The sequence below is a fragment of the Vulpes lagopus genome, chromosome 15 (genome assembly GCF_018345385.1).
Source record: "Vulpes lagopus strain Blue_001 chromosome 15, ASM1834538v1, whole genome shotgun sequence".
Taxonomy (NCBI): domain Eukaryota; kingdom Metazoa; phylum Chordata; class Mammalia; order Carnivora; family Canidae; genus Vulpes; species Vulpes lagopus.
In genome coordinates, this window is record NC_054838.1 from 17,545,736 (window position 1) to 17,572,396 (window position 26,661).

The following is a 26,661-nucleotide window of genomic DNA, read 5'->3' on the forward strand; positions in this document are numbered from 1 at the left end:
TAAAACAAATAGGATAGGTTTTGGAAGGGAAAGTTTTATTGAATGAGACTCAATATATAGTTAAAGCCATTGTCTAAATGACATTTCAAATAAATGCATTTTACAGATGATAGAAAATTACCTTTTAAGTATTAATATCATAATATTTAAACATATGATTAAAGAGTCAACAGGAAACATTCATTCCTTGGCTATGACAGGGGTTATCAAAATCTAGAATTACAGTTCCATTACTACTTAGATTATATTACCATTCCACCTCAAAAGATTTTCTGTCGTTTTTTTGTCCATTTATTCTAAATATAAAAAATTAGGGGTACCTGGGTGACTTTGTCAGTTAAGTGTCTGACTTCAGCTCAGGCCATGATCCCAGGGTCTTGAGATTGAGTCCCACATTGGGCTCCCTGCTCAGTGGGGAGTCTGCTTCTCCCTCTCCCTCTGCCACTCCCCCTGCTTGTGCACTTGTGCTCTTTCTCTCTGTCAAATAAATAAATACATTTTTTTTTTTAAAAAAAAGAAAGCTTGGATTAACAAGTTTATGTGAAGATGATGTTGGTGTTTTAGTTAAGGAGTGTTAAAGTATCAAGGACTCCGTGTATAGATGTCATTTGTAAGACAGGGACATGTATACAGTTTGTGGAGTATCTAGAAAAGGGCAGTGATAACATGATTATTGTCTTCAGAGCTGTCATGGAAAGTGTTCTTCCTGGCACCAGAAGGCAAGCATTTCCAGTAGGTGGAGATTGCAGAGAGGCATACGTATCCTGGGTCAATTGGAGGGAAGCATCTACTATGAACCAGGGACTATGCTAACTCCTGCAAAGAAGTTAGTATTGCTCATAGTTTTGCAGAAGAAAAAGCTTAGGTTCAGAGTGGTATCAAGATAAATCCATTTAGCATAATTAAATGAATTGTCTCTAAATTTTCTTTCACTGGAAGTGAAAGATGGGATGATCATTTCTTAGCAAAACTGTGAAAGATTTTGGTATTGGGTAGAAGGTGGGATAAGGAGACCTCCAAAGCAATTTCTAATGCTAAAATTATTCGATTTTAGGACATCTTTATTAAATGGCATTGTGAATCAAATGCAGTCTCTTGTTGACTCACTGCCAACACTACAGACTCATTAATTTGGACTTAAATTATGATCTTTTTACCCAGATTTGAAGGTTTGCAAGTAACTGTTCTCATGGAACCAGAAAGCAGAGATAAACTAGTTTGTGTTATAGCTTGGACTCCTCTGGCAGCTGCCATTTCTTCCTTCCATCATTAGTGCATTCTGAGCTATTATATGCTACTGTCTATTTGTCTGGCCAGTGACCTACTGACAGCCGTTTCTCACATGGTGTCAAGCATATGGGCATTGTGACAACTGTTTTCTTAAAGATGCTTTTATTCATGGGTCATGGTATGTTCTGGAAGACTGGGACTGCCAGATGCCTGACCAGAATGGAGAAAAATGGGTCTTTATCTGATTTTTTAGTAGTGATTTATCCAAAGGTTTGAGTAGCCTGGTGACTATAGCTTTGTTCTTTCTTTCCAGCACCTTTATCACACTCTTTCCTAGACCTGTGCCTCTAACCAGCAAATCACAGCCACCAAAATCAGAGAGGGGAATTAAATTTAAGCATTGCTCTTACTAGAGCCAGAGTAGCCTCCAAATTTGTAATTAATACAGAAAACCTAGCTCTCTAGGAAGATCACATACTTCAATGTTGACTTACTCAAACCATGCAAGTTGCCTGGAACAGGAGAAATAGATTGGGAAAGGGAGTATGGTTGACCTAGTAGAGATACTTGTGTTTGCCAGAGGACACACCTGGAGGGTAAAGGGAGGAGAAAAAGAAATCATCTATACTGTGAGCCTAGATAACAGGAATTTAACTTTGCTTTCATCATGTGACAAACTAAGGTGGAATGTTTTGGGATTCTGTTATGAATTGCTGGACTCCTGTTATGAATTGGATACACTGGATGATCTTGTACTTGGGGAGCTGCTACAGTGGTTCCCATCTTACTTATTTTGAAAATGGGTAAGGGACATGAGAATTTTATTGGTGCTGGGGCTGATCATATGAAAAAGTAATTAATCTTCTTTGAAAGTTCTACAGAGGGCAGCCCCGGTGGCGCAGCGGTTTGGCGCCGCCTGCAGCCTGGGGTGTGATCCTGGAGACCTGGGATCGAGTCCCACATCGGGCTTCCTGCATGGAGCCTGCTTCTCCCTCTGCCTGTGTCTCTGCCTCTCTCTCGCTCTCTCTGAATGAATAAATAAATCTTTAAAAAAAGAAAGAAAGTTCTACAGAAACTTTACAACATGTCTGAGTTCATAATAATTTCTCTGTGGTATATACAAACCAATGGAGAATAGAAAGTATATTAAAGTGAACAGTTCTCATAAAGACCAGTTAAGACCACACGGTGTGTGAAGGGCGCCAGTTCTAAGCTCTGAGGAAGGGTAGCTAGAGAGACCAGCTGGGTATACCCTGTGGAGAGTAGGATTTCAGAAATAGTCTCGGTATCAGCAGGTAAGTGGGGAGGGGGAGGGCAGGAATTGAAAAGAGTGACGATTAAAGGGAAACAAAAACAAAGTGAGAATCCCAGTATCAGCCTAAGTTGATTCCACCATTGCGATTCAGCTCTGTCTGTGTATACCAAAGCCTGGAGGGTGGGCCAATCAGACCCTGTGTGTTTGAGGGACTGAGAAACATCCTAGGAGGAGTGAGCCAGTCAGACATGTCTGACACCTTAACAAAAGTTGTGTTGGCAATATCTTATTAAAAATGGTGGACTAAAAATACAGCATCCTCCTGAAACCCCATAAAAATGACAGTAAAGGAATACTAAATGACATAAATCAATGAGGACGAAAAACATGGGAGAAAATATAATAGCACCCAAACAGTGTCAACAAAATCTTTTTTTTTTTAAGATTTTATTTATGTATTCATAGAGACACAGAGAGAGAGAGGCAGAGACACAGGCAGAGGGAGAAGCAGGCTCCCCACAGGGAACCCGACGTGGGACTCTATCCCGGGTCTCCAGGATCACACTTCAGGCTGCAGGTGGCGCTAAACGGCTGCACTACCGGGGCTGCCCTCAACAAAATCTTTGAATCTGGAAAGTAAAAGACAAGCAACAACTGTTGGAGCAGTTCAGAAGAAGCAGAAACCTAATGGGAGTAGGGCCTAGAGGCGGGGTGACAATAATAATAACCAAATGTGTACCACAGAACCCCAGAAAAGACTGAGTGAGGAATTGGAGACATCAGTTATCTGAATAGCAAGTGGCAGGGGTGGAGGGCTAAAAACATGATGATTACTTAAGACTATAAAGTAAGTTAGACCTCAGATCCTCACTCGTTCATTTGTTCATTCCTTCATCCTCTGGAGAAGCTGAATTAGTTGGAACCCCCAAGAACAGCTGGGAGTTGGGAGGAGGCATCTCACTGAAAATGGGAATTTAAAGTTGAGTATTCTGAAGAGTCCGACATTTCTGTCCCTGCCTCTTCTCTTAGGACAATGCTTTCACTTCAGCCTTCTCAAGGTGATTTTTTTCTTTCACAGTCCTATTACCGGTCAAGAGTTGGAGGTAGATGCTCTTCCTTTTATCACTGTTTCCTGACATTTCTCCCTTTGTCTTCCCTTAAAACTCCCCAGCTTTGAGTCTCATGCCATCAGGTTGTATTACTTATTTCCCTTCATTGCTGTCATCTACAAAATCTATAAGCCCATGGGTCATTCACTCTCATTTCTCAAAAACTTTAGGTCTTGGCTCATTTCACTCCCCACAACACTACTCCTTATTTAATTATTGATGGTTAATTTACATACATGGATGATCCTTTCAACAGCTGAACAACATATTGGTTCCTTGAATAACAGCGAATAACATATTGGTCAACAGCCTGACATACTCGTTCCTTGAATAACAGCATTCCACTATTTTATGCATTCATTCCTGTGGTCATACCTTTGATTTTATTTCCAAAAACTGTAACCCTTCCATAAGGTCAGGCTGATGTATCTCACTGTCTGACCATCACTTTCTATCTTCTAGCCATCTCCTAGTAACTTGATTCCATCACTCCTTTGACTACCTCCTTTCATTGTCCCTACCTTCCATGAGTTCCTCTCCTCCCTTCATAACCAGTTTAGGTCCCAGGGTCAGTCATTATGACACTTGTATATACTTTTAACTCCATTTCTCCTCTCTGTCACACTCACTTCACAAAACCACAGTGTTAGTTAAAGGCAGCGCTTTGCCTACTCTGCCTAAACTGTGAAGTAATCATGCTGATTGGTCTCACTTTATTTTTTTTCTTTTTACCTTTTATTTTTAAAAAATTCCAGTGTAATTAACATACAATGTTATATTAGTTTCAGGTGTACAATAGTGATTCGACAGTTCCATATATTACTCAGTGCTTATCAAAATAAGTGTGCTCTTAATCCTCTTCATCCATTTCACTCATCTCCCCACCCACCTCCCCTCTGGTAACCGTCTGTTTGTTCTCTATAGTTAAAAGTCTGTTTTTTGGTTTGTCTCTTTTTTTTTCCCTTTGTTCATTTGTTTCTCAAATTCCACATGAGTGAAATCATATGGTATTTGTCTTTCTCTGATTGGATTATTTTACTTAGCATTTATATTCTCTAGATCCATCCATGTTGTTGCAAATGGAAAGACTTTGTTCCTTTTTAATGCTGAATAATATTCCTCTGTGTATGTGTGTGTATACATACATACTGCATTTTTATCCATTCTGTCAGTTGATGGGACACTTGGGCTGTTTCCATAGTTTGGCTCTTGTAAATAATGCTGCAAAAAACAGAGGGCTGCATATATCCCTTCAAATTTGTTTTTGTATTCCTTGGGTAAATACCCAGTATTACAATTACTGGCTCCTAGGATAGTTCTATTTTGAATTTTTTTAAGAACCTGCATACTGTTTTCCACAATGGCTGTACCAATTTGCATTCGGACCAGCAGTGCACAAGGGTTCCTTTTTTCCACATCCTTGCCAACATTTGTTGTTTCCTCAGTTATTCTAGGTATTCAATGAGGTGATATCTCATTGTGGTTTTGATTTGCATTTCATTGATGAGTGAATGAAATGAGCATCTTTTCATGTGTCTGTTGGTCATCTGTATGTCTTCTGAGAAATGCCTATTCATGTCTTTGCCCATTTTTAATTGGATTGTTTTACAGATGTTCTAGAAGTTCTTTATAATTTTGGATATTAACCCTTTATTGGCTATGTCATTGGCAAATATATTCTCCCATACTGTTTAGTTTTGTTAATGGTTTCCTTTGCTGTGCAGAAGTTTTTTATTTTGATGTAGTCCCAATAGTTTATTTTTGTTTTTGTTTCCCTTGCTTCAGGAGACATATCTAGAAAAATGATATTATGCCCAATGCCAGAGAAATAACTGCCTGTGCTCTCTTCTAGGACTTTCTTTTATGGTTTCAGGGCTCATATTTCAGTCCTTAATCCATTTTGAGTTTATTTTCGTATATGGTGTAAGAAAATTATCTAGTTTCATTCTTTTGCATGTAGCTGTCCAGTTTTCCAGCACCATTTGTTGAAGAGATTATCTTTTTCCCATTGCATATTCCTGCCTGCTTTGTCGAAGATTAATTGTGACTGGTCCTACCTTAAATTCATGTCCATAACTCTTAGGCCCTTACAGCTGCCCAATATCATATTCTCCTAGTCATTCCCCTTCCTATTCTAGACCAGAGCTCCACAAACTTTTTCTGTAAAGAGCCAGATAATAAGTATTCTAGGCTTTGCAGGTCATGCAGTCTTTTTTTTACAACTGACCTACTGTGCCAGTGTAGCAGAAAGTAGCCATAGGCAATATGTAAATGAATTGAACTTTTATGTAAATCTTTATGTCACAATATAATATTCATCTTTAGTTTTTTTTCTCAACGATTTAAACTTATTAAAATTATCCTTAGCTTATAGGCTGTAAAAAAACAGGATTTGGCCCCCAGCCCTACTTTGCTGGGTTATGTCCTAAATTATTTCATACCTTCTCAAGTTTCTAATGCTTCTTTCCCCATTCTCATTCTTAGATGACTTTGCTTTCTACTTCATTCATGAAATAATAACACTCACCACCCCTACCATACCTACCCCCTTATTGGAATCTGTATGCATATTTTCAGTTTTCCCTTCTGTTACTGTGTACTGTTACTGTTACTCTAGCACAATACCTAACTACTGTATAACTTACCATGTTTGTTATTGTCTGTTTCCCCCGCTAAAATCTTAGTTTCAAGAAGATAGGGAGTTTTGTCTGTTTTATATACACTGATGTATATCCAGTACTGAGAACAGTGTTTGGCATGTAAGTATTCAGCAAATACTTGAATGAATGAACACTGGCAACCAGACCAGCAAGCAGAAGTTTAGAGAATTTTTCATCAGAGAAACTTACCTCTCCTTCCAAGAGAAAAGACTCCCCTATTTGATACTTCGAGATCTCCTTGAGCACATTAAGTAGTAATTTTACGAACTTCTTTGAAGAAACACCCACAATAAGAAATCCCCATTTTATGGGATTGACTCAGTACTTAATAAGTATATATGATGTGTACATATATAAAACCAAAGTTTCACAAAATTATTTTTATATGTGATATATTCTGATATATTTCCCGTTCTATTTACTGTCACTTGGGGCAGATGGGAGGAAGGTTGGTTGTAACTGGCTACATTTATTTCACAAACAACTAATGGGTTTGCAACTGGAATTTTGAAAAATACTGCAGGGTGTCCTAATTACAAGCCCTGTCATGTACACAGAGCTTCCTATCAGCTTTCTTTCTTATATCACACTCCTACATATAAACGGATAACCAAGGATCTCCAGATATTTAAGAAAACCTTCTAACACAAAAGACAGAAACAAAGACTGAAAAACAACATAATTTAAGAAATAAAATATTAGAATTATTCTCAGAGAAATAAGAGATTGCATCCCCAGATGGAACAGAATGCTATTTAAAGGGTGGGGTGGAAGGGTGGACAAGAAAGTACTCTAATAAACGTAAGACAGGATAACTGAAATGTAAAAATTCAAAAGAAGATTTGGAATTTGGAAATCTTTAAGAAAAAAAGAAGAAAAATGAAGAAATGATAATTTTTCTTAGGACAAAAACTGCAGCAGTAGGTTTAGAGAACAACCAGTCCAGAATGAAGGATGATGATAGACTCCTGGTGGTGTCTCCAGTTTAAAAAATAAACTGAAAAAAAAAAAAAAGAAAAAGAAAAAAAAAATAAACTGATAGGCTTCCTGATGTGGTTGAATGTACTGACAGGAGAATTGTGGATAAAAACACTTAAAGCCTTATAGTGAGCCACTAATAGCTTTATACAGTCTTATAGCTAGATACCTATATAGTCTTATAATTAGCCACTTAGGATAGCATGGGGAAAAAAGGCTTCAGTCAAAAAACCAAAATGTGGTATTATGCTAATGGGACCAACTATGAATAATATGTGGAGTCATAATAATATGAGGGTATTTACCTAAGGTGATATAGATACATTGAAGAATAATATATGTGTTTATGAGAGGGCATTAGACTATATATATACATTGTCTATTTCCTATAGGAAGTAAAATAATAGACCAAATTGAAAAATCAAGAACTAGTTATAGGTATGTTATTACGAAATATGGAGATATATCCCAGAAGAGATAGTTAAAAAATAAGAAAAAGGTTGTCCAATTTTTAAAAATATACTATATTGGTAAAAATAACATCTCATGTATTTGAAAATCTTAATGATTAGAGAGGAAGGACTGTTTTCCTTAAGTGTTCCCTTAGGGCACTGGGAAACCAACAATACTGATTTAGCACCCCTCTGAAAGAAACTTTTAAAATTCTCCCTGCTTTGGTACTAAACCTTGTGTTGCTTTGTTATTTTAGGGACTTCAGTAACTTATCAGCAATAAGGGCACCAGTATCTCTAGGAAAAGACTATATTCTAGCCCCACACATTGTTCCCTGGTGGGGACCAGCAAATGATGTGGAATGACACGCTTATATGGCTTTACAGAAAGTGGAGGACAGAAAATCTCACTAAAGGAGGTCAGGTAGAAGCATCCTAGGCAGGCACATGATAAAGGAGGCGGCTCATATAAGATTCCTGGGTATGCTCAGAAATAACTGGAAGAAACTGTGTGTGTGTGTGTACTTCCATAACCATGAGCGGCACAATCCAAGGAAACCGTCATCACTGATGCTGTTCATGACTCCATTTGTTCTGGACTGACATGGTCTGGGAACGTGTTGAGTAGTTCAGAGAAAATAAGAAAGGGGCATCTAGAGAACTGTCTGATCACTGGAGGGGAAAGGAGGTGAAGGGGCTGCACATAGCTGGCAAAACCTTGGTCCCAGATACATAAATTGTAACTTCTGCTTCCTAATCTTCTGACTTCCACACTTAAATCTCTCACCTGGGAATTTTTCAGGCTTCACAAAGAAGTAAGAGGGCCCGGCCAGGTAGGTGCCCCTAGACCTGTGTTACTCCTTTAAAAATAATGAACTAGGAAAACTAAGTCACAGGGAAGCAAGGAGAAGGGAGAAGAGTGGGTCCTAAGGGAAATGATTGGGTGCTAAGTCCTTGCCTGTAAAAAGAACTCTGATGTAGCCTTATGGTCTAGGAAAACCCTAGGTCAGAAATCTCTCCTCTCCTGCCTACTATGGTGGCCCACATCCCATCTATAGCTCTCTGGGCTCAGCATTGCTTTCTCATGGTCAAAAGGAACCATACAGGGATTCAGGTAAGTACCTAGTTCCTTGACACACCTTAAGAGCCTCTCTCACTCACCTTTTCCTTTCTCTGGGTCCCCACATTTATTGGTTTTTAGAAGATCTCAGTTTCCACAGAGAATAGGCAAGGTCCCTGCCCTCAGAAAGCTCACCATATTTGGGTGGAGGCTGGGAAATTAGAGGCAGATATGAAAACATAATTTTATTATTTTTTTAAATAAATTTATTTTTTATTGGTGTTCAATTTACCAACATACAGAATAACACCCAGTGCTCATCCCGTCAAGTGCCCCCCCTCAGTGTCCGTCACCCATTCACCCCCACCCCCCCGCCCTCCTCTCCTTCCACCACCCCTAGTTCGTTTCCCAGAATTAGGAGTCTTTATGTTCTGTCTCCCTTTCTGATATTTCCCACACATTTCTTCTCCCTTCCCTTATATTCCCTTTCACTATTAGAAAACATAATTTTACCATGAGGTTATGAAATATTTCCACAAACACAGAAGGAAGTGCACATAGGTCAGGTAAGTTCTTCCAGCTAGAAAACCCCTACCTAAGGGGAAAGTGTTATTTAGGTGTGAGCAGGGCAGAACAAAAGGAACCAATAGCTTTACTACTTTTTTGTTGTTGTTGTTTTAAGTTCTATTGCATCACCTAAAATTACTTTCATTTTTTGGCCGACACACACCTCCCCCAAACCCTTGGCTCTAGCTCTGTCCTCTTTCTCCTTACCCAAGCCTGAGTCTTCATTCAGTCTCTAGCCAGGCAACCATCTTACAGTTATACTCCACTCATGGGAGCCATAGTCTATGTTCTAGAACATTGATGCCTAACATAAATATTGCATTTTCTAGTGGCCGCATTTAAGGTAAAAAGAAACAAATGAAATTATTTTAATAATTTAATCCAATGTATCTGAAATATTTCAACCTTAAGCAATATAAAAATACTGTGTTTTTTTTTGTACTAAGTCTTTGAAATCCAGTGTATACTTTGCACTTACTCAATTCTGATTAGCCACATTTCAAGTGCTCAATGACACATGCGGCTAGTGGCTACTGTACTGGACAGTCTAACTCTAAAATGCTGCTTCCAGGAGTGCACTTGTTAATTCTCCAATAAGCAGATAAGGCCCACCAGTCATTAATATATATTCACTTTAAGCCTCTGTACTCTCAATCATGAAGAAAAGACCTGTGAGGTTTTAGCCAGAGGGAGCACACCCTTAAATATCAGACCTAGACAATGAACCCTAAATTGATCCCAAACTTGCCTTTAGCAATCACATCTACAGTGCCTCACAGACTATTCTGACCTCTGGGTTGTTCTTGGCCAGCAGAACACCCATAACAAAGACTTGTTATCTCACTAATGTGACAGTACCTTCACAGGGGCAGCCTGCAGGGGCTTTGATGAAAGGTCATCTAGCCCTACCCCTCTGATTCTGGCTGGGACTAGGCACCACTTGCCACTTGGGATTGAAAGGGTCTAAATATATCTGGCACAGTATCAGACACCTTGTGTTAGAGTCTGGCATCAACAATAATCACGTGGGAGGGGCACCTGACCGGTTCAGTCCTAAAGCAGTGACTCGATCTCAGGATCCTGAAATACAGCCACATGTTGGACATGGAGCAGCCCCCGTGGCTCGGCAGTTTAGCTTTGCCTTCAGCCCAAGGCGTGATCCTGAAGACCCAGGATCGAGTCCCGCGTCAGGCTCCCTGCATGGAGCCTGCTTCTCCCTCTGCCTGTGTCTCTGCCTCTCTGTGTGTGTCTATCATGAATAAATTTTAAAAAATATCTTTAAAAAAATTTTTTTAAGTTAAAGGAAGAGTCTAGTAATTAAAACATTTCTGAAAACTAGGAAAAGACTACTTTTTTGTTTTAAAGATTTTAAGAAACACGGGAGAATTTGAAATCCATAGATAAGAGTTCAATCTCCCCATAGTGAACCAAGAGCCAGAGGCCCAGAAAAGCTAAGTGTTTTGCCCAAAGTCCTTCAGCAAATCTGCAGTGGTGGTGATGAGCTCTGTATCCTTTCCACTATCCCGCTCCACAATGTCTTCATTAACTGAAAAATATTTTAATTGGAGACACTGCGCCATCTCCAGGGTCCTCCTAAATTACCTGCAGAGGATGACCCGCACTTGGAAGGCCGGTCAGCGCTCCCCCAACTCTTGACTTCGAGGCCAGCCGCCCTTAATAGGATCGTAGCACCGCAGTTCCCCCACTACTGGAGTCCCGGGCGGAGGAGGCTCCTAGGGCGGTTCTTTGGCCAACTACACACCGTCCGGAGCCTGACCTAGCCCGGCCCGGCGTGCAGCAGGCTGGGGTCTAGGCGGTCAGGCCCCAGCGGGGGGCAAGCGGGGGGACCCAAACCGAAGCCAGTGTTAGAAGCCCTGCAGCGAGCGGCGTCCGGGAGGCGCAGGGGCTGCAGGTTAGGGGCCAAAGTGCCGGGGAGGACGGCCCTCCGGCTGGGGGTAGGCCTCCCGGAAGGCATGGCCCGGCCGTCAGTCCCGTGGCCGCCTCCACGCCTGCCACCTGCCCTCGCAAGCCGCCCCGGGCGCTTGGGCTCGCCCCAGCCTCGGGGGCCTGGCGACGGACGGCTCCGGCCTCGCAGGGGTCGCTGGAGTTGCTGGGGGTCTCCCGGGCGAGAGGACTCCCCAGGGCCCTGCAGGTCCACAGCCGCCGCTGCTCCAGCGCCCAGGAAGGACAGCCTCTCGCCTCGGAGCTCTGCCGGGCCGGGGCTGCCGCGCCAGGGGCGCCCCCTTGGTTTCCCGCGCCCGAGCGTACGCGGGGCGGGCGCCGGCACCGCGCAGCCTCCGCGGCCTGCGCACGGGGAACCGTTTCCGGGGCGGCGGGTGATGTAGCTGACCCCGCGCGGCCGGTGACGCCGAGGCCCGGCCGGAAGTGCGGGCGGAGGAGCCCGAGCCGAGCCGGAGCTCGAGCCGGAGCCCCAGCCCGGACCAGGTCGCGGGGGCTCCGGGCTGTGGCCACCGCTGGGCCTGGCAGCGATGGCGACCGTGTGGGGAGGCTTCCTTCGGCTTGGCTCCTTGCTCAGCCCGTCCTGCCTGGCGCTCTCGGTGCTGCTGCTGGTGCAGCTGTCAGACGCCGCCAAGGTGAGTCGGCGCAGCCTTCGCTCCAGACAGGAGCCCCTCCCCTCCGGCCTGCCGACAGCCGCCTGTCAGCCTGCGGCCCTCCCCGCGCCTCTCCCGGCCCTGCCACCCCGTCCTGCAGGCCGCCCCCCGCACACACACCCGACACCCCACCGCCCGATCGCACCGGCGCCCCCCAGCCCTGCCGCTCCGGCAGGGCCGGCCGCACTCGCACCCCAGCCCTGGCCGCGCCCGCCTCCTTCCCGCCCGCTGCCCCGCCCCCGCCCCCGCCCCAGCTCCGCCCAGCCCCGGCAGCGCCCGCAGCCCGGCAGCCCGGCCGGCCTCCTCCACCTCCTAGACGGTCCCCTTCCCAGCGCCGACGGCACCCGCCTCAAACTTACAGCCTTTCCAACTCTGAGAGCCTTTAGCTTTCCACCCTAAGCTCCTGAAGCCCACCGCGCCCTGCACCTGCCTCACAGCCCTCTTCCTGCCCCGCCCCCGTTCCCTAAGCCAGAATTACCAGAAGCCCCCACCTCACGGAAAGCCTCCCTCTTCGGAACTAACTCATTTCGACTCACCCCTGAACCGGTTCCCTTCCCAGTGTAGGAACTTGCCTCTCCTTGCAGCCTGCCTTCCCAATAGGACCTACACAGAGGACCACCAGCCTAATATCCTGACCTAACTCCCTCCAGGATCTCGTGGCCTCTTTGTTTGGCCTTCTTTCTTCCTGATAACTCAGTGGGGAAGGGAAGGGCCCAAGCTACAGGGAGGTAAAGTTGTAGCCCCCTCCCCTGCTCCCCTTCTTGGTCCTTCCAGCCTCCTCATGCTGCTCTTTATAGCCCCCTTCATGCTCCCACCCTCCAGACCTGCTTTGCCCCTGGTACACACTTGTGCGTCCTCCTTGATGAGCTAGCTCCTTATTGGAGAAAACGGAAGGAATTTACCTTAATGTGATGGGAAAACAGATTGACATTTGCATTTAAAAAAAATAGCTTTAATCTATAATATGGGACAGGTTGGGAAAGACAGGTTTAATGCAGACAGCTCAGGGGGTTTTGGTCGGGAGTTCTTGTTGAAATCTTTGCTACCTCCTACCAGAAATAGGGAAAGCAGCAAGTCTCGTGTCCTTCAAAACATTGCTGGCATCCTCTGCATATGTCCTGTCATCACTTTAAGAGTATATTGCAATGATGTATTTATCTGTCAGTCTCCATTAGGGTGTGTCCTGATTACTGGCAGGAGCCATGTCTTGCACTTATCTGAATCCACTTCATTGAGCACAAGGTCCACCATGGAGCAAATGCTCACTAAGTGGTTGCTGAATGAATCCATTGTCAACAGCTCTGCCAGACATAGCACCATATAAAGGAACAGTGGGCCTTGGGGGGCGGGGCAGGGCGGGAGCTAATGATCCACTTGCCCTCTCAGATAAATTCCCCTTTGCTAATGAAGCTTCTCTTATTTCCTGTATTCATATATTTAGTCACCACTTTCTCCACTTCTTGAAACTTGCTTTATCATTAGTTATCCTCTCTGTCTACTAGTGATTAGAAGCAAAGTTTCCTGGGGAGGGTAGACCAAACTGATCTCAGCTAGACATAAGCTACTGCCCTTATGTACTTCCTTTCTAGTTATAACTGAGTGCCTCTAAAACTTCACCCCTTCTGTAGAGCCCTGGTCCAACCCCCTTTATCCATATCCATGCCATTCTACTAAAGGGTGGAAAGATAGTAGTTAGAAGAATTGTGACTTGTTTTGTGAGTAATTTTGTAATCAGATCCTTATTTGCAGGCAGAGTTATCTGTCTATTGTGCCTTTTTTACCGGCAGGTAGATAGCATAGTTTGTCATGTGACCTATAAATGTGATTAATAAATCACAGATCACATACACATATTATTTCAAAATAATTTCGTGTACTATATAATGATTCATTAGCATTACAAAAAAGGACCTGTGGCTTTAAAAAGCTTCTCTCTCTCAAAATGAATAGTTTTAGAATATTTGGCAGGGGACGCTTAGCAAAATGTATATGGTGCAGTTTTTAAAAATATTGATATTGTTAACAAGCTATACTAAGTTTCCATTTTGGTTACAGAATTTCGAGGATGTCCGATGTAAATGTATCTGTCCTCCCTATAAAGATAATTCTGGGCATATTTATAATAAGAACATATCTCAAAAAGATTGGTAAGTATTCTAGATTACTGACATACCTGTCAGATTTTTTTCTGTGGTTGTCACTGTTAGCCCAGAATGTTCATCTAATGTATTGTTTCCTTTTTAAATACAGTTGACCTTTGAACAACGTAGGGCTTAGGTATCCTGGGCCTGGCACAGTCAAAAATCTGCATATAACTTTTGATTACCTCAAAATTTAACTGCTAATAGCCTACTATTGACCAGAAGCCCTACCAATAAAACAGTTGATTAACATATATTTTATGTTACATGTATTATATACTGTACTCTTACAATAAAGTAAACTAGAGAATAGAAAATGTTATTAAGACAATCATAGGAAAGAGAAAGTACATTTGCAGTAGTATACTGTATCTACTGAAAAAAAATTGTGTACAGTGGACCCATACAGTTCAACCCCTGTTATTCAAGGGTCACCTGTATTTCTTTTTAAGTGTGTCAAATTCCACTTCTATTTGAAAAAGTGAAAGTAAGGCCCTGAATGTGTGATGTAAACTTAAAGGAATCTAGCCAAAACACTGATCCCCAAGTAGGGTTTTATAAGGGACAGAGCTGAGTTTGTGGCACTAAACTGCCCATGGCTACCTTCCATGCCCTCCTAAATTTTAGTCCTCTCTCTTGTTTTTCACTGGAAGGTCCACAGGCCTCATTTATCTGGGTTATAATTTTCATAACTTGTAAGTTTTGATAATGTATTGCCTAATACAGAAGACTATGCTTGAAAGTGTCAGAAGGCTCAGGAAGGAATGGGAATGAGCCGTGTATATCATAGTTTCTCACTTGGTGTGCCATGGATATAGGTATGTCAAGAAGTTGCTCCCTCAGCCCTTGGGGTAATCAAGCAGTCCTGTGAGGACTGGGCTCTTGACTCACTAGCCACCACCAGCATTCTCTATTTATGGACCTTACAAATGATAGCTTTTCTACATATAGCATAAAATGATTGGGAAGCAGTTGTTTGTAGTAGGATGGATAGGATGGATGGAGTCCTTCTCATGGTATGATGATTTATGATTTGTAAACATGGTGGAAGATTGCTGAGATAGGCATACAAGAAAAATAGCTCCAAATGCTAGGAACTTGCACATGTACCCAATTTTACAGCTAAATAGCAAGCAAAACTTTGAAAGCAAAATTAAATTCATTTGGTTACAGTATTTCAAGTTGACTTTGAAAAAGAAAAGTCAGCTTTTGAGCATGTTTCTTTTTTCTGATGCCATTGTCTGTTCTTCCCATGGTAAACATTTAGGTTAATCTGATATTTAATAACTATATTTTTGAAAGCTTCTTATGAACTTGTGTTCCACTTTAAATTGTCTCATATTACAGTGGTTTAGCTATATTCTTACAGATTTTATGTAATCAAGTTACTTTTATGATACAAGAAAACTCATACGTTTTTAAAGTTATTCCTATACATTTTCCAGATACATGAAATACCTACATTTAGTTTAATTTATTATCAGTAATAGAATGTGATGCTTTTTAGTTGAGCAGCAGGTGAACTCACTGTTCACGTGTTTAGCACTGATCTTTTCACTGACATTTTACGATTCCAGGTTCCAACAGAACCATATACCATACACTCTGGTTATTGGTCAAAACAGGGAGCTTTGAGATTAAACAGTTGAAAACAAGGCTTGTTTGTGATTTTTCTTACCCCCTTCCTTCCTGTAGCTCAGCCTTTTACCTGAGATAGGTTCTCAACTGTTAACTGTTTTTAGAAGAGTAAGCAAGTTATGATTAATCAGAATGTTATGCCTTTACAAAGTGTCCAATATCTATTTGGTCCTAGATGGAGTTTTATCTTCTGGCTTCCATTTTGTCCCATTGTTAACTCTAATTCTTTATTGACTTAATGCTGTCTGACTGAGGAAAAGTTTGAGTTCTTTGGTTTATGCTTGGGTTGTGAGGTTAGCTGACAATATCCTTGTTGTGGCACTAGGGGGAGGTATTGCCTAGTTCCCAGAGTGGTCAAGTTCTGGCTCTGGGTTCTGTATTTATGACTGACTAGCCAGCCAGAATGAACCTTCCTCTCCTAACCTGCACAACTTTTGCATAATGCTCAATATCTCCTTGTTATTAAACTATATCTGTACTTTAAAAAGAAACACTCAATACTCAACACATAGTTCCCCAAGTAATTCTAAGATATTGTTATGAAGACCTCTGAAGCTGAAACAGGAAACTAGGAGATAAGTCTTGTTTTCCTGAGGTTCAGAGAAATACAGGGGAGCTGACCTAGGTGGTAGAAACCCTGGCTTCTAATCTACTCTGTGACCTCGTGCAGGTGACTTCTCTGAAAGTGTTGGTCTGGATAACCTATATGATTGAATGGGACATTAGCTTCTCTGCCCATTTTATGCCTGCAACCAGCTGGAAACATTCCTGGTCTTCTTTATGTTTGGAACAGATAACAGATTTGTATGGTATGAGTTGTGGGACCTTACCATACTACCAGTTGAGGCTTATTTTTTCATTAGTATCTTTGTTAAAATTATTATTTAAAAAAAATTTTTTTAAATTATTTATGGCAGACACTGAGAGAAAGGCAGAGGCATAGGCAGAGGGAGAAGCAGGCTCCATGCAGGGAACCTGACGTGGGACTCAATCCCGGGGCTCCAGGATCACACCCTGGGCGGAAGGCGGCGCTAAACCGCTGGGCTACCCGGCTGCCCAAAATTATTATTTTTTAAAAGATTTTGTTTATTCATGAGAGACACACAGAGAGAGAGAGAGAGGCAGAGACACAGGCAGAGGGAGAAGCAGGCTCCAAGCAGGGAGCCCGACATGGGACTCGATCCCGGGACCCCAGGATCATGCCCTGAGACAAAGGCAGACACTAAACCACTGAGCCATCCAGGTGCCCCTCTTTGTTAAAATTAAATTACCTGTTAGGGATAACTGATTGAATTTTTATCATTTATGAAAGTTTGGGTTTTCTGTCATGTCACAGCTCAGAGGGAATGGGACATGAAAATGTAGATTTTGCTGGGCAAAGGGAAGACATAGCCTAGAGCATTGGGTGCCCTCAAGAAAGATGGGTGGGGTGAGACAGGATGTGATCATAGAGTTCTTGAGGCAGCCCAAAGTGCCTATGGAAGAGATGATAAAAGAAAATTGCACAGCAGTTGACAGGACAGGAAAGTGTGCCTATTTTTGCTGAAAGTGAACAGAGTTGTAGGCTCTTAATAGTTGGGGAGAGTCATAATTTAATTATTTCCTAGAATTGACAGATTTCTGGGAAAAGGTTTTTTTAATAGAATTATTTTTTTCATAAGCCATAATAAATAAGTGCCCTAGAAAATGGGGGAAAAAATAAAGAACATCCAACAACAAAAACATTTAATCTTTTATTATTTTTTGTACTCCTTCTGGGTAATCAGTTTTCATTTTTAAATATTTTTGTTGTCCCAATCCTATTTCTCCATGCATTTTCAATAGACTTTTGCTCATTGAGAAAAGTAATTTTTTTCCTTTCTGCAAAAGTAATTATTTCTTTCTGCACCTTTGAGTGCTCAGTTTCGAGTTTCAGAATTTAGCAACTATTCAGTGTGATTAGCCATTCATATACCACCCTGTGGCAGTTAAGACTGATGTTAATTCATAAAAGAGATAATATAGTTGAACAATGCATCAAGATCCATTAAATCATTTAAAGCAATTTTTCTTGGTAAATGAACAAGTCTAAATATAATTTGATGTGCTAAGTAGTTTTTGATCCCATTTGAGATTTTTTCAGGTGCATTTTTAACTGTTAACAGCAGCACTTTTGAAAATTGCTACTACTTGAGTCTTTATGGTTCTTAGACTGTTAAATCTCACCAAATTGCTAATATTGAGAGAGCGATGATTTCACTTCCCTTATTATTTGTTCCTTAAGTTCTTAAGCTCAGTGATTATTCTGGATCATAGAAAAGTTTTGATCAGTATAGAAAATCCAGGTAGGCTGAAGCAATATTTTATCTTGTTTTTTCAGCGATTGCCTTCATGTTGTGGATCCCATGCCTGTGCGAGGGCCTGACGTAGAAGCCTACTGTCTACGCTGTGAATGCAAATATGAGGAAAGAAGCTCTGTTACAATCAAGGTAAGAAAAAAAAAGAACTTTTCTGCTTTGGGAATACTTTTTTTTTTTAAGATTTTATTTATTTATTTGAGAAAGCACGAATAGGGGAGGGGCAGAAGGAGAAGCAGACTTGCCACTGAGCATGGAGCCCAAGATGGAGTTCAATCCCAGGACCCCGGAATCAAGACCTAAGATGAAGGCAGCTGTTTAACTGACTGAGCCACCCAGGTGCCCCTGCTTCTGGAATAGTTCTTGATGGTATCTAGACAAGAAAGAAAATTTTGGACATCTGAATTCTATTTCAGTCACTCAACTACTATTCTTCCCTCCTTTCCTTACCATCCACTAACCCCTTCCTTCCTCATCATCAGCAAGAGCCCCAGAGAACAGTGGGTCTGCTCTCTGCCTGTCTCACTGAGATGCTCTGGGGAGTAATTAGGACATATTAACAGAGGTGTGATTTGTGAAATGGCACAAAAATGCCCTATGTGTAATTAGCACATCCTGAAAGCTATTCCAGCTTTTCTGTGGGCCACATATGCCAGAAGCTAGGGAGAAAACAGCATGTCTAGGCCCTCTTCTTCCTGCCCTCTCAAACCTGAGGGGGAAAAATATATATATACATATAGAGAGAGAGACTATATTCTAGAACTATCACTTATGGATTATAACATTTCCCATATTTCCTGTAGGAAATAAAAGGTAGATCACTCTCATCACCATTTGACCTCTAATGAATTCAATTACTTTTTTATGGTGGCTAACAGTTCTTCCCCCCGATTTTTTTATATGGAGCTTCCCATTCATTTCTCCTGAGAAAAGGCCTCATGGGAAATCTGGAATGATCAGCTGTAACAGTTACATAGATTTCCGTGGGAGAGTTTCTGCTCCAGCAAGGTGCTATCCTGTAAAGAAATACTCACTGTACTTTTTTTATTATTCAGCTAAGTTTTTGATGTGTAATTTACAGACCCTAAAAGCCACTCACTGTTAAGTGTGTAACTGAATACATTATAGGAAATTTAAAACAATTTCTAAAAAATTCAGTGCTACAACATTCCCGTTACCCCTCATTCCCATTCACAGTTAATCTCATTCCCACCCCCAGCCTTAGACAATCACTATGCTGCTTTGTGTCTCTACAGATCTAGATATTTCATATAAGTAGAATCATACAACATGTGGTCTTCTGTGACTGGTTTCTTTCACCTAGCGTAATGTTTTTGAGGTTTATCCATGTTGTAGCATGTTATCAGTATTTAATTCCTTTTTGTTGCTGAATATAATTTTATTATACGAATATAACACATTTGTATGATCCATTCAAAAGCTGATGGACATTTGGGTTATTTCCAGATTTTTACTATTATGAATAATGCTGCCATAAATATTTGTGCACATGTCTTTGTGTGGATATATGTTTTCCTGTCAGGTAGATTCCTTAGAGAGGTAAGTTTATTTTATCTTTTTAAGAGATTGCCATATTGTTTTCCAAAATAGTTGTACCATTTTCATTCCCACCAGCAATGTTTGAGGGTTCAGTTTTGCCACATCATTGCTAAGATTTGGTACTGTCTGGCTTTAATTATAGCCATTCTAGAGGTGGGGGGAGAAGGGTGTCACACTGTACTTTTTGACAGCATACAGATCAAGATCTCAGGAAAATCACTGGCTTGAAATGTATTTTTGTATATCTAAGTTGATCTAAAAGAGTGTTCTGTTGAAATTCATCTGAATTACCTTTTTTTGTTAGGGTTCCTTTAAGTTGTCTAAACACAGTACTGCTGAATCTAGGACACTATATTCAGGTGAAAAAAGAAATTTGGTATGCTAGCAGTGGTGACAAATGATTAGCAGTAGGTGAAGATGGAGTTCTGAAAACTTGCAATAAGATCTCAAAGACAAAACACATTTTTTCTCTTTATCTTTAAATAATATTTTGGTGAAGAGTTGAGTTTGTTTATGTTGGAATTTGGTTTGTATAGGAATCCTATATGCTTAGCAGAAAAATCAGTCTTCACCATGGCTTCACTATTATTACACAGAACTCTGATTTTTTGCCTCAAACAGAGATGTAACTTATTTTCAACTTCCTTTAGGTTACCATTATAATTTATCTCTCCATTTTGGGCCTTCTACTTCTGTACATGGTGTACCTTACCCTGGTTGAACCCATACTGAAGAGACGCCTGTTTGGACACTCACAATTGATACAGAGCGATGACGATGTTGGGGTAAGTACTTGGCATTCCCTAGCTGTGTATGGCAGTATTTGTCATCATCTGACGTAAACAGCAAGTGAAAAGTAGTTGTATAGATGTTCATGTGCTGGAGCAGATTATCAACTAGAGAAGCTAAGGACTGTTCTAATTTTAGTATATATCTCTTCATGAGGAAATTACTCTGGATAGCCATCAAAATGATGGTCTAAATTAACGATCCTTGGTGAGTGTGCTGTATAGGCTTTGCCCTTTAGTATCAAGGGCACAATTTTCATTGCCTTTCCCTGTTTACACTGAGAAAAGCTTGTGAGATAGATTTCTCCCCAAGCTCTTGCCTGAGTATTATTCCTGTCAGCATGACCAAATATATTAGAAGGCAAAGAGGTTTTAGTGAAGGGAAATATGAAGACAGTGTTCTTTTCTTAATGAAGTACAGCTTGATAACCTGGTGATGCTTTATATTTTTCTACTCCTTCTTAAAAAAAAAATTAAAAAAAAAAAAACAAAAAAAGGGATCCCTGGGTGGCGCAGCGGTTTAGCGCCTGCCTTTGGCCCAGGGCGCAATCCTGGAGACCCGGGATCGAATCCCACATCGGGCTCCCGGTGCATGGAGCCTTCTTCTCCCTCTGCCTGTGTCTCTGCCTCTCTCTCTCTCTCTCTCTGTGACTATCATAAATAAATAAAATAAAAAATTAAAAAAAAAACAAAAAAGCAAAAAAAACCTGTGATCTTTAGAGAAAAAAACCATCATTCCTGATTCTCTTCCTATCTTAAAAACACGTTTCTATTTATACATATACTTGGTATAATCAGTGTATAAATTGTTTTGTGGTCTCCTTTTTGTGTTAACATTACTTCATTAAAAAATCTAGTTATTGATATAGTCCACAAGCTTGTTATTCAGTATAGCTTAGAGCATTATATTGTTTTATCATTATCCTGTTTGGGCCTATTTTCCAATTTTCCACTGATTTGTTATTCTACATATAATTATTTTTAGAAATTACTTTTTATTTTGGATTACTTTATTGGCCTACATTCCTCAAAATAGATAAAATTCAGTAGAGTTTCAAGACCCAATTCCAATTTTAGAAATTACTTTTTATTTTGGATTACTTTATTGGCCTACATTCCTCAAAATAGATAAAATTCAGTAGAGTTTCAAGACCCAATTCCAAAAGGGTGAGCCCAGGCTAACCAAAGTCAGAAGTCCTTTTACTCTGGAATGTCTTGTGGAACTGTTGGTAAAAGATTAGAGGGAATCCTGACTGGATGGCTTGGGTTATTACTAAAAACAGAGCCTGTTTTTTAATCAATACATTGTTGTCATATGAATATCAATTATGAATACTCAATTTATTTGGGCAAGATTCCATTTGTGTCTTATCAAGAACTTTCATAGAAGCACCTCTGTTTGCCTCTTTTTTCCTTGCTTCCTTATTAATTCAACCAACACATAATGAGTAACTTCTCTGTGTCAGGTCCTCTGCTGGGTAGTAGGAATAAAGAGATAAACAGAAACAGATAGTAAAAGAAATGGCTAATTATAGTATGTTTCCACCTTTTATTTTTAATCATGTAAGAAATGCCTGTTAATTTTTGAGGAGTTCCAGGAGGGGATTATTGATAGGCTGGGAGAGAAAGGTCAAGACTGGAGATCTGATGTGGTCAGAAACAAGGCCTATGGGGTGAATGGGGAAAGAGAGCTAAAGGCCAGGAGGTTTTGTACCAGAAGCATTAGAGTCTCAAATACTGTTCCCATGCTATTTTCATTCACATACAACAGATTTTTCTCAGCCTCAACAGCATTGACACTTTAGCTTGGATAATTCTTTGTTGTGGGGAGTTATCCTATTCATTTTAGGATATTTAGCAGCATCCCAGACCTCTACCCACTAGATTCCAGTAGCGCCTATCATCCCAACCATGATGATGATAAGTGTCCACAGATATTGCTAAATGTTTTCGGGGGACAAAATCACTCCCAGTTGAGAACTAACATATAAAATGTTATGCGTCAAAGGCCACATAAACGGGCAGCCCTGGTGGCGCAGTAGTTTAGCGCCACCTGCAGCCAGGGGTATGATCCTGGAGCCCCGGGATCGAGTCCCATGTCGGGCGCCCAGCGTGGAGCCTGCTTCTCCCTCTGCCTGTGTCTCTGCCTCTCTCTCTCTCTGTGTCTCAATAAATAAATAAAATCTTTAAAAAAAAAAAAGGCCACATAAACCATTTCATAATAGGCACATAGAAAGTCTGACTTAAACTATATTCTTTATAGTATTAAATATTTGTTTCCTGATTTTAGAAATAAACAATATTAATGTAATACACATAGAACAAAAGAAATGGATGCACACATGTGTAGATGAAAATGTGTAGGAAAGGCATTTGGTGGGGTCATGTGCTTAATAATCCTTTTGTTCAGTGATTCATTCTGTACATATATTAACTGAAAACATTGTTTCTGAGAAGTCTGGCTAATTCTTGGATATCTATTGAATTGATGCTGGGCAGAGAGAGATTTTCTAACCTTTAGCTATGAATTTATACAGAGTAACAACTCTGTACAAAAAAAAATAAATTCCTACAATTGTTGCTTATCTGAGAATTCTTTAGTATTTATGTGCTTTTAAAAATGTTTTTCTTAAATTCTCAGTTGTCTCATTTTTATTCACTGTAGAGCATTTTAAATCAAGTGAGAGTTAGTACAAATAGTTAAGTTCACTGTAAGTAGTCACAATATTTATTGTATCATATATCCATGACACATCATTGCTATTATCAAAGCATTAAAACATGTTTTGTATTTATTGTAATTTTATCAGGTGTAAAAAGAACAAACATATAAAAAGGGTAAATCTCTATTTGCATTCTTCTAGCATCCATGACCATGAGCAGCTAGTTCATTCTTGTTTTGATAGGTGGAAAATGGACCAAAAGGATTAACTGGTTTGTTTAGCCCTTTAACTTTGTTCCTTAGGGAAATTTTTCTCCCCCTACCCTGAAGGGCAGATAACAGGACTATGAAATTGAGAGCTGCTCTGCTGATAAAGTATATCCTTCTTCCCAGTCTTGTTTATGTCAAAACAAACTAATGGTAATACTATTTTATATACAAGTTCATTGAAGCACCATATTCCCATAGAGTTGTTTTAATCTACTTGAACAAAATCAGTGTGTTGAGATGATATAACACCAAGTCAAGGTGAGATGAACTAAGTCGTGTGTTCATTTGTTAGATGACCTCAGATCAGTTTATTTCCTTATGCGAAATTAAGTAATCCAACAGCTTTAGCCTTCCTTGTTCTTAAATTTTTTTCTTAAATCTTTGAAACATTTTGAACTTATGGAATTTTATTTTCATTTGTAAGGTTAAAAATTTAAAAACATGGGTCTTGCTGTTTGCCTCTCTTGTAACAAGCTGTTACCTATATTAAGCAAAAAGTTGAGGAAATTTCAGTAAAGACCGGGAAGATTCCTTAGAGAAAACTTTTTGATGTCTTTGAAATGTAGACATTGTATAAGTGTCCTACTATAAAAAGAAGACCAGGTGTTGTAATTCCACACAGTTAAAGTTGTATATATAGTTATGTGGTTGTGTTTGGCTTTCTATAGACATGCTGACTCCTGCCTTGGATATATAATAGAGCTTTTGCAAACATACACAGCAAGACAATATTTCTTTCTTTGAGGCAAGGTTTAAAATAAGAGGTGCAACTTGTGACTTGGATCCTACGTTAGAACATTTAGAAGCTTTGCTGACAAGGTTCAGGAAAAAGAGATCAAGGAAAAGGCAAACAAAAGCAATAAATTAGTATTGAATGCTTTTTGTCATTTAGGCAGCTGTGTTTATATCCTCATTCATAGGTAGATTAGCATGGTGGTTTCCTGTGTCATGACTACAAACATCAGTGGCATTGGTTTACTTTGACCAGGTTAGGTTGGTTTTCTACACAGATACCTGGGTGACCCTTCAATAGCCTCTTTCTTAAGGCAGCAACTAACATGGAAACCCTGAGTGCTCAGCAGTGAAAGATTCAGGTGTTTAATAAAAATGCTGATGTAATAAATCCTACTGTCCTTAGTAATAGAGGGTGATGGTAGCGCTTAAACTGTGTCTCTTCATTACAGATTGGGGGAGGTGGAAATGAAAAGGATTTTGGAAATCAGTCCATTTAGTGTATGTGTTCAAGGTGCAGGGAATTATTAAAAGACAAGATCCTATCAACTCTTCTCCCAAGGGTGAATGTGGCCCCAAGGTGGCAAGTAATAATTCTAGTATAATGGGAGTCAGGAAATTAAGACAAGTTTTTCCTCTGCCAGATTAGCTATATAGTATCGAATTCAGCAAGGAAAAGCTCTACTTTCCCTATCTGTAACGTGGATATTAACATGAAAATAGATTTTTCCCCCTAGTTGTCAGGGAAGGCTGGTCTTTAAAATAAATGATCACTGTATTTGTCTTGGTCCATGCTTCTTAAGGGAAATGTCTTTGGAAATGATGACTTGTGGAAACATTTCACAAATACCTCCTCATCACTCAAACGACTTGAACCACCTATTTCTGTATTTGAGTTCATCCTACTTCTGGCACATGAGTGCCTAGGAGTGCTTGGCCAAAGAGATGGTCTGTTGTTTGTGAAGTCCAGATGCCCCCATCTGTGGCTGGATAATTACTGTATTGTGTGTGTGTTTTACACTGATCGTGCCATCTCTGATGTTCTCCATTCTTGGACTTTCAGGATCACCAGCCTTTTGCAAATGCCCATGATGTGCTGGCCCGCTCCCGCAGTCGAGCCAATGTGCTGAATAAGGTAGAGTATGCACAGCAGCGCTGGAAGCTTCAAGTTCAAGAGCAGCGAAAATCCGTCTTTGACCGTCATGTTGTCCTCAGCTAACTGGAAATCAATTGAAGGTGATTAGAAAGAAATGAGGCAGACAACTGAAAAAAATTGACTGAGTTTTCCTGGGTTTTGTTTTAATACCCTGCTGATTTCACCAACTCTTGCTGGCAAATTCAGAATTGGGAGACAAAAATGTGCTTGGTATTTTCTTTTCTTGTTAACATATTAATACAGACATTTTTAAAAGCACACACCTCAAAATCAGCCAATTAACCTTTTTCCTATTTGTGACTTTTACTAATAAAAATAAGTCTGCCTGTAAATTATCTTGAAGTCCTTTACCCGGAACAAGCACTCTCTTTTTCACCACACAGTTTTAACTTGGTTTTCAAGATAATTTTCAGGTGTTTTTCTTTCTTTCTTTCTTTTTTTCCTGGCAGGGAAGGGGAGGGATGCGTGGGAAGTGGCTAACATAACTTTTCTCAAGTCACTTTACTAAACAAACTTTTGTAAATAGACTTAACATTCTATTTTCAAGTTTCATTTCTATTTTGCAGTGTAGCCAGCCTCATCAAAGCCCTGACTTACCCATTTGAATTTTGCACTGACTATATTATCTAGGTATCTGGTTGGCCTGTGGCTGCACTTCATGATAAAGTGGATTTGAACTACCTGGTGGCTCTTCATAAAATGCAGATTTTCCTCATGTACTGTGATGTCTGATGCAATGCATCCTAGAACAAACTAGCAATTTGCTAGTTTACTCTAATGACTAAACATAGTCTGGTGTGTGTGGTCTTTCTCATCTTCTAGTATCTTTAAAGATGAATCCTAAGAACTTGGACATTTGCAATAAAGGAATTTTCTTTTAACCTCAAGCGTCTCTGGATTGGTGACATACACACATTTGTCAACATTTCCGGTCAGGTGGAGAGGCAGCTGTTTGAGCTCTAATGTGTGCAGCTTTGAACTAAAACTGGAGTTCTTTTCTGGGTGCCTCCCTCTGAAAGGTATAACAGTTATTAGATAACTGGCTTTTTTCCTCCTATGTTCTCTTTGGAATGTAATAATAAAAATAATTTTTAAAACACCAGTGTTTCCTTCTTCTTTTTCTATATGATCAACTTGAAGATACAAAGACATTTGGTACTCTGTTATGAGACTACTGTTTTATAACAGTTTCATCATAGAATATGGGTACCAAATTATCTGTGTGTGCATGTGTGTGTGAAGAAAAAAGGAGAAAGAAAAAAATGTATGGTTACTTAGATGGGGGCCCTGAAAGTATACAAATATTGACAAATTGAGAGATTAAAATTCAGGCCCTGAAAGTATACAAATGTTGACAAATTGAGAGATTAAAATTCATAAAGAGAAAAATTCATGAAGGAGGGCTTGTTCTAAAATTTATTGGCAAAAATTATAATTAAATTATATTAAATTAAT

The 26,661-nt window shown here is 40.2% G+C and overlaps 1 protein-coding gene across 3 annotated transcripts; it reads left to right on the forward strand.

Moving 5' to 3' along the window:
- The first annotated feature begins 11,663 nt into the window (after nucleotides 1-11,663).
- TMEM9B (TMEM9 domain family member B) lies at nucleotides 11,664-26,305 on the forward strand. Of its 3 annotated transcripts, XM_041730519.1 has the most exons (6): nucleotides 11,664-11,905; nucleotides 13,979-14,070; nucleotides 18,062-18,170; nucleotides 20,249-20,383; nucleotides 25,114-25,286; nucleotides 25,837-26,305. In XM_041730519.1, exons 1-5 carry the CDS (start codon nucleotides 11,801-11,803, stop codon nucleotides 25,267-25,269), a joined length of 597 nt encoding a protein of 198 aa, XP_041586453.1. In that variant the 5' UTR covers nucleotides 11,664-11,800; the 3' UTR covers nucleotides 25,270-25,286; nucleotides 25,837-26,305. The 3 variants fall into 3 exon arrangements, with proteins under 3 accessions (XP_041586453.1, XP_041586452.1, XP_041586454.1); XM_041730518.1 differs by having other exon boundaries at nucleotides 11,665-11,905; nucleotides 25,114-26,305; XM_041730520.1 differs by lacking the exon at nucleotides 13,979-14,070 and having other exon boundaries at nucleotides 11,774-11,905; nucleotides 25,114-26,305.
- Nucleotides 26,306-26,661: the final 356 nt, after the last annotated feature.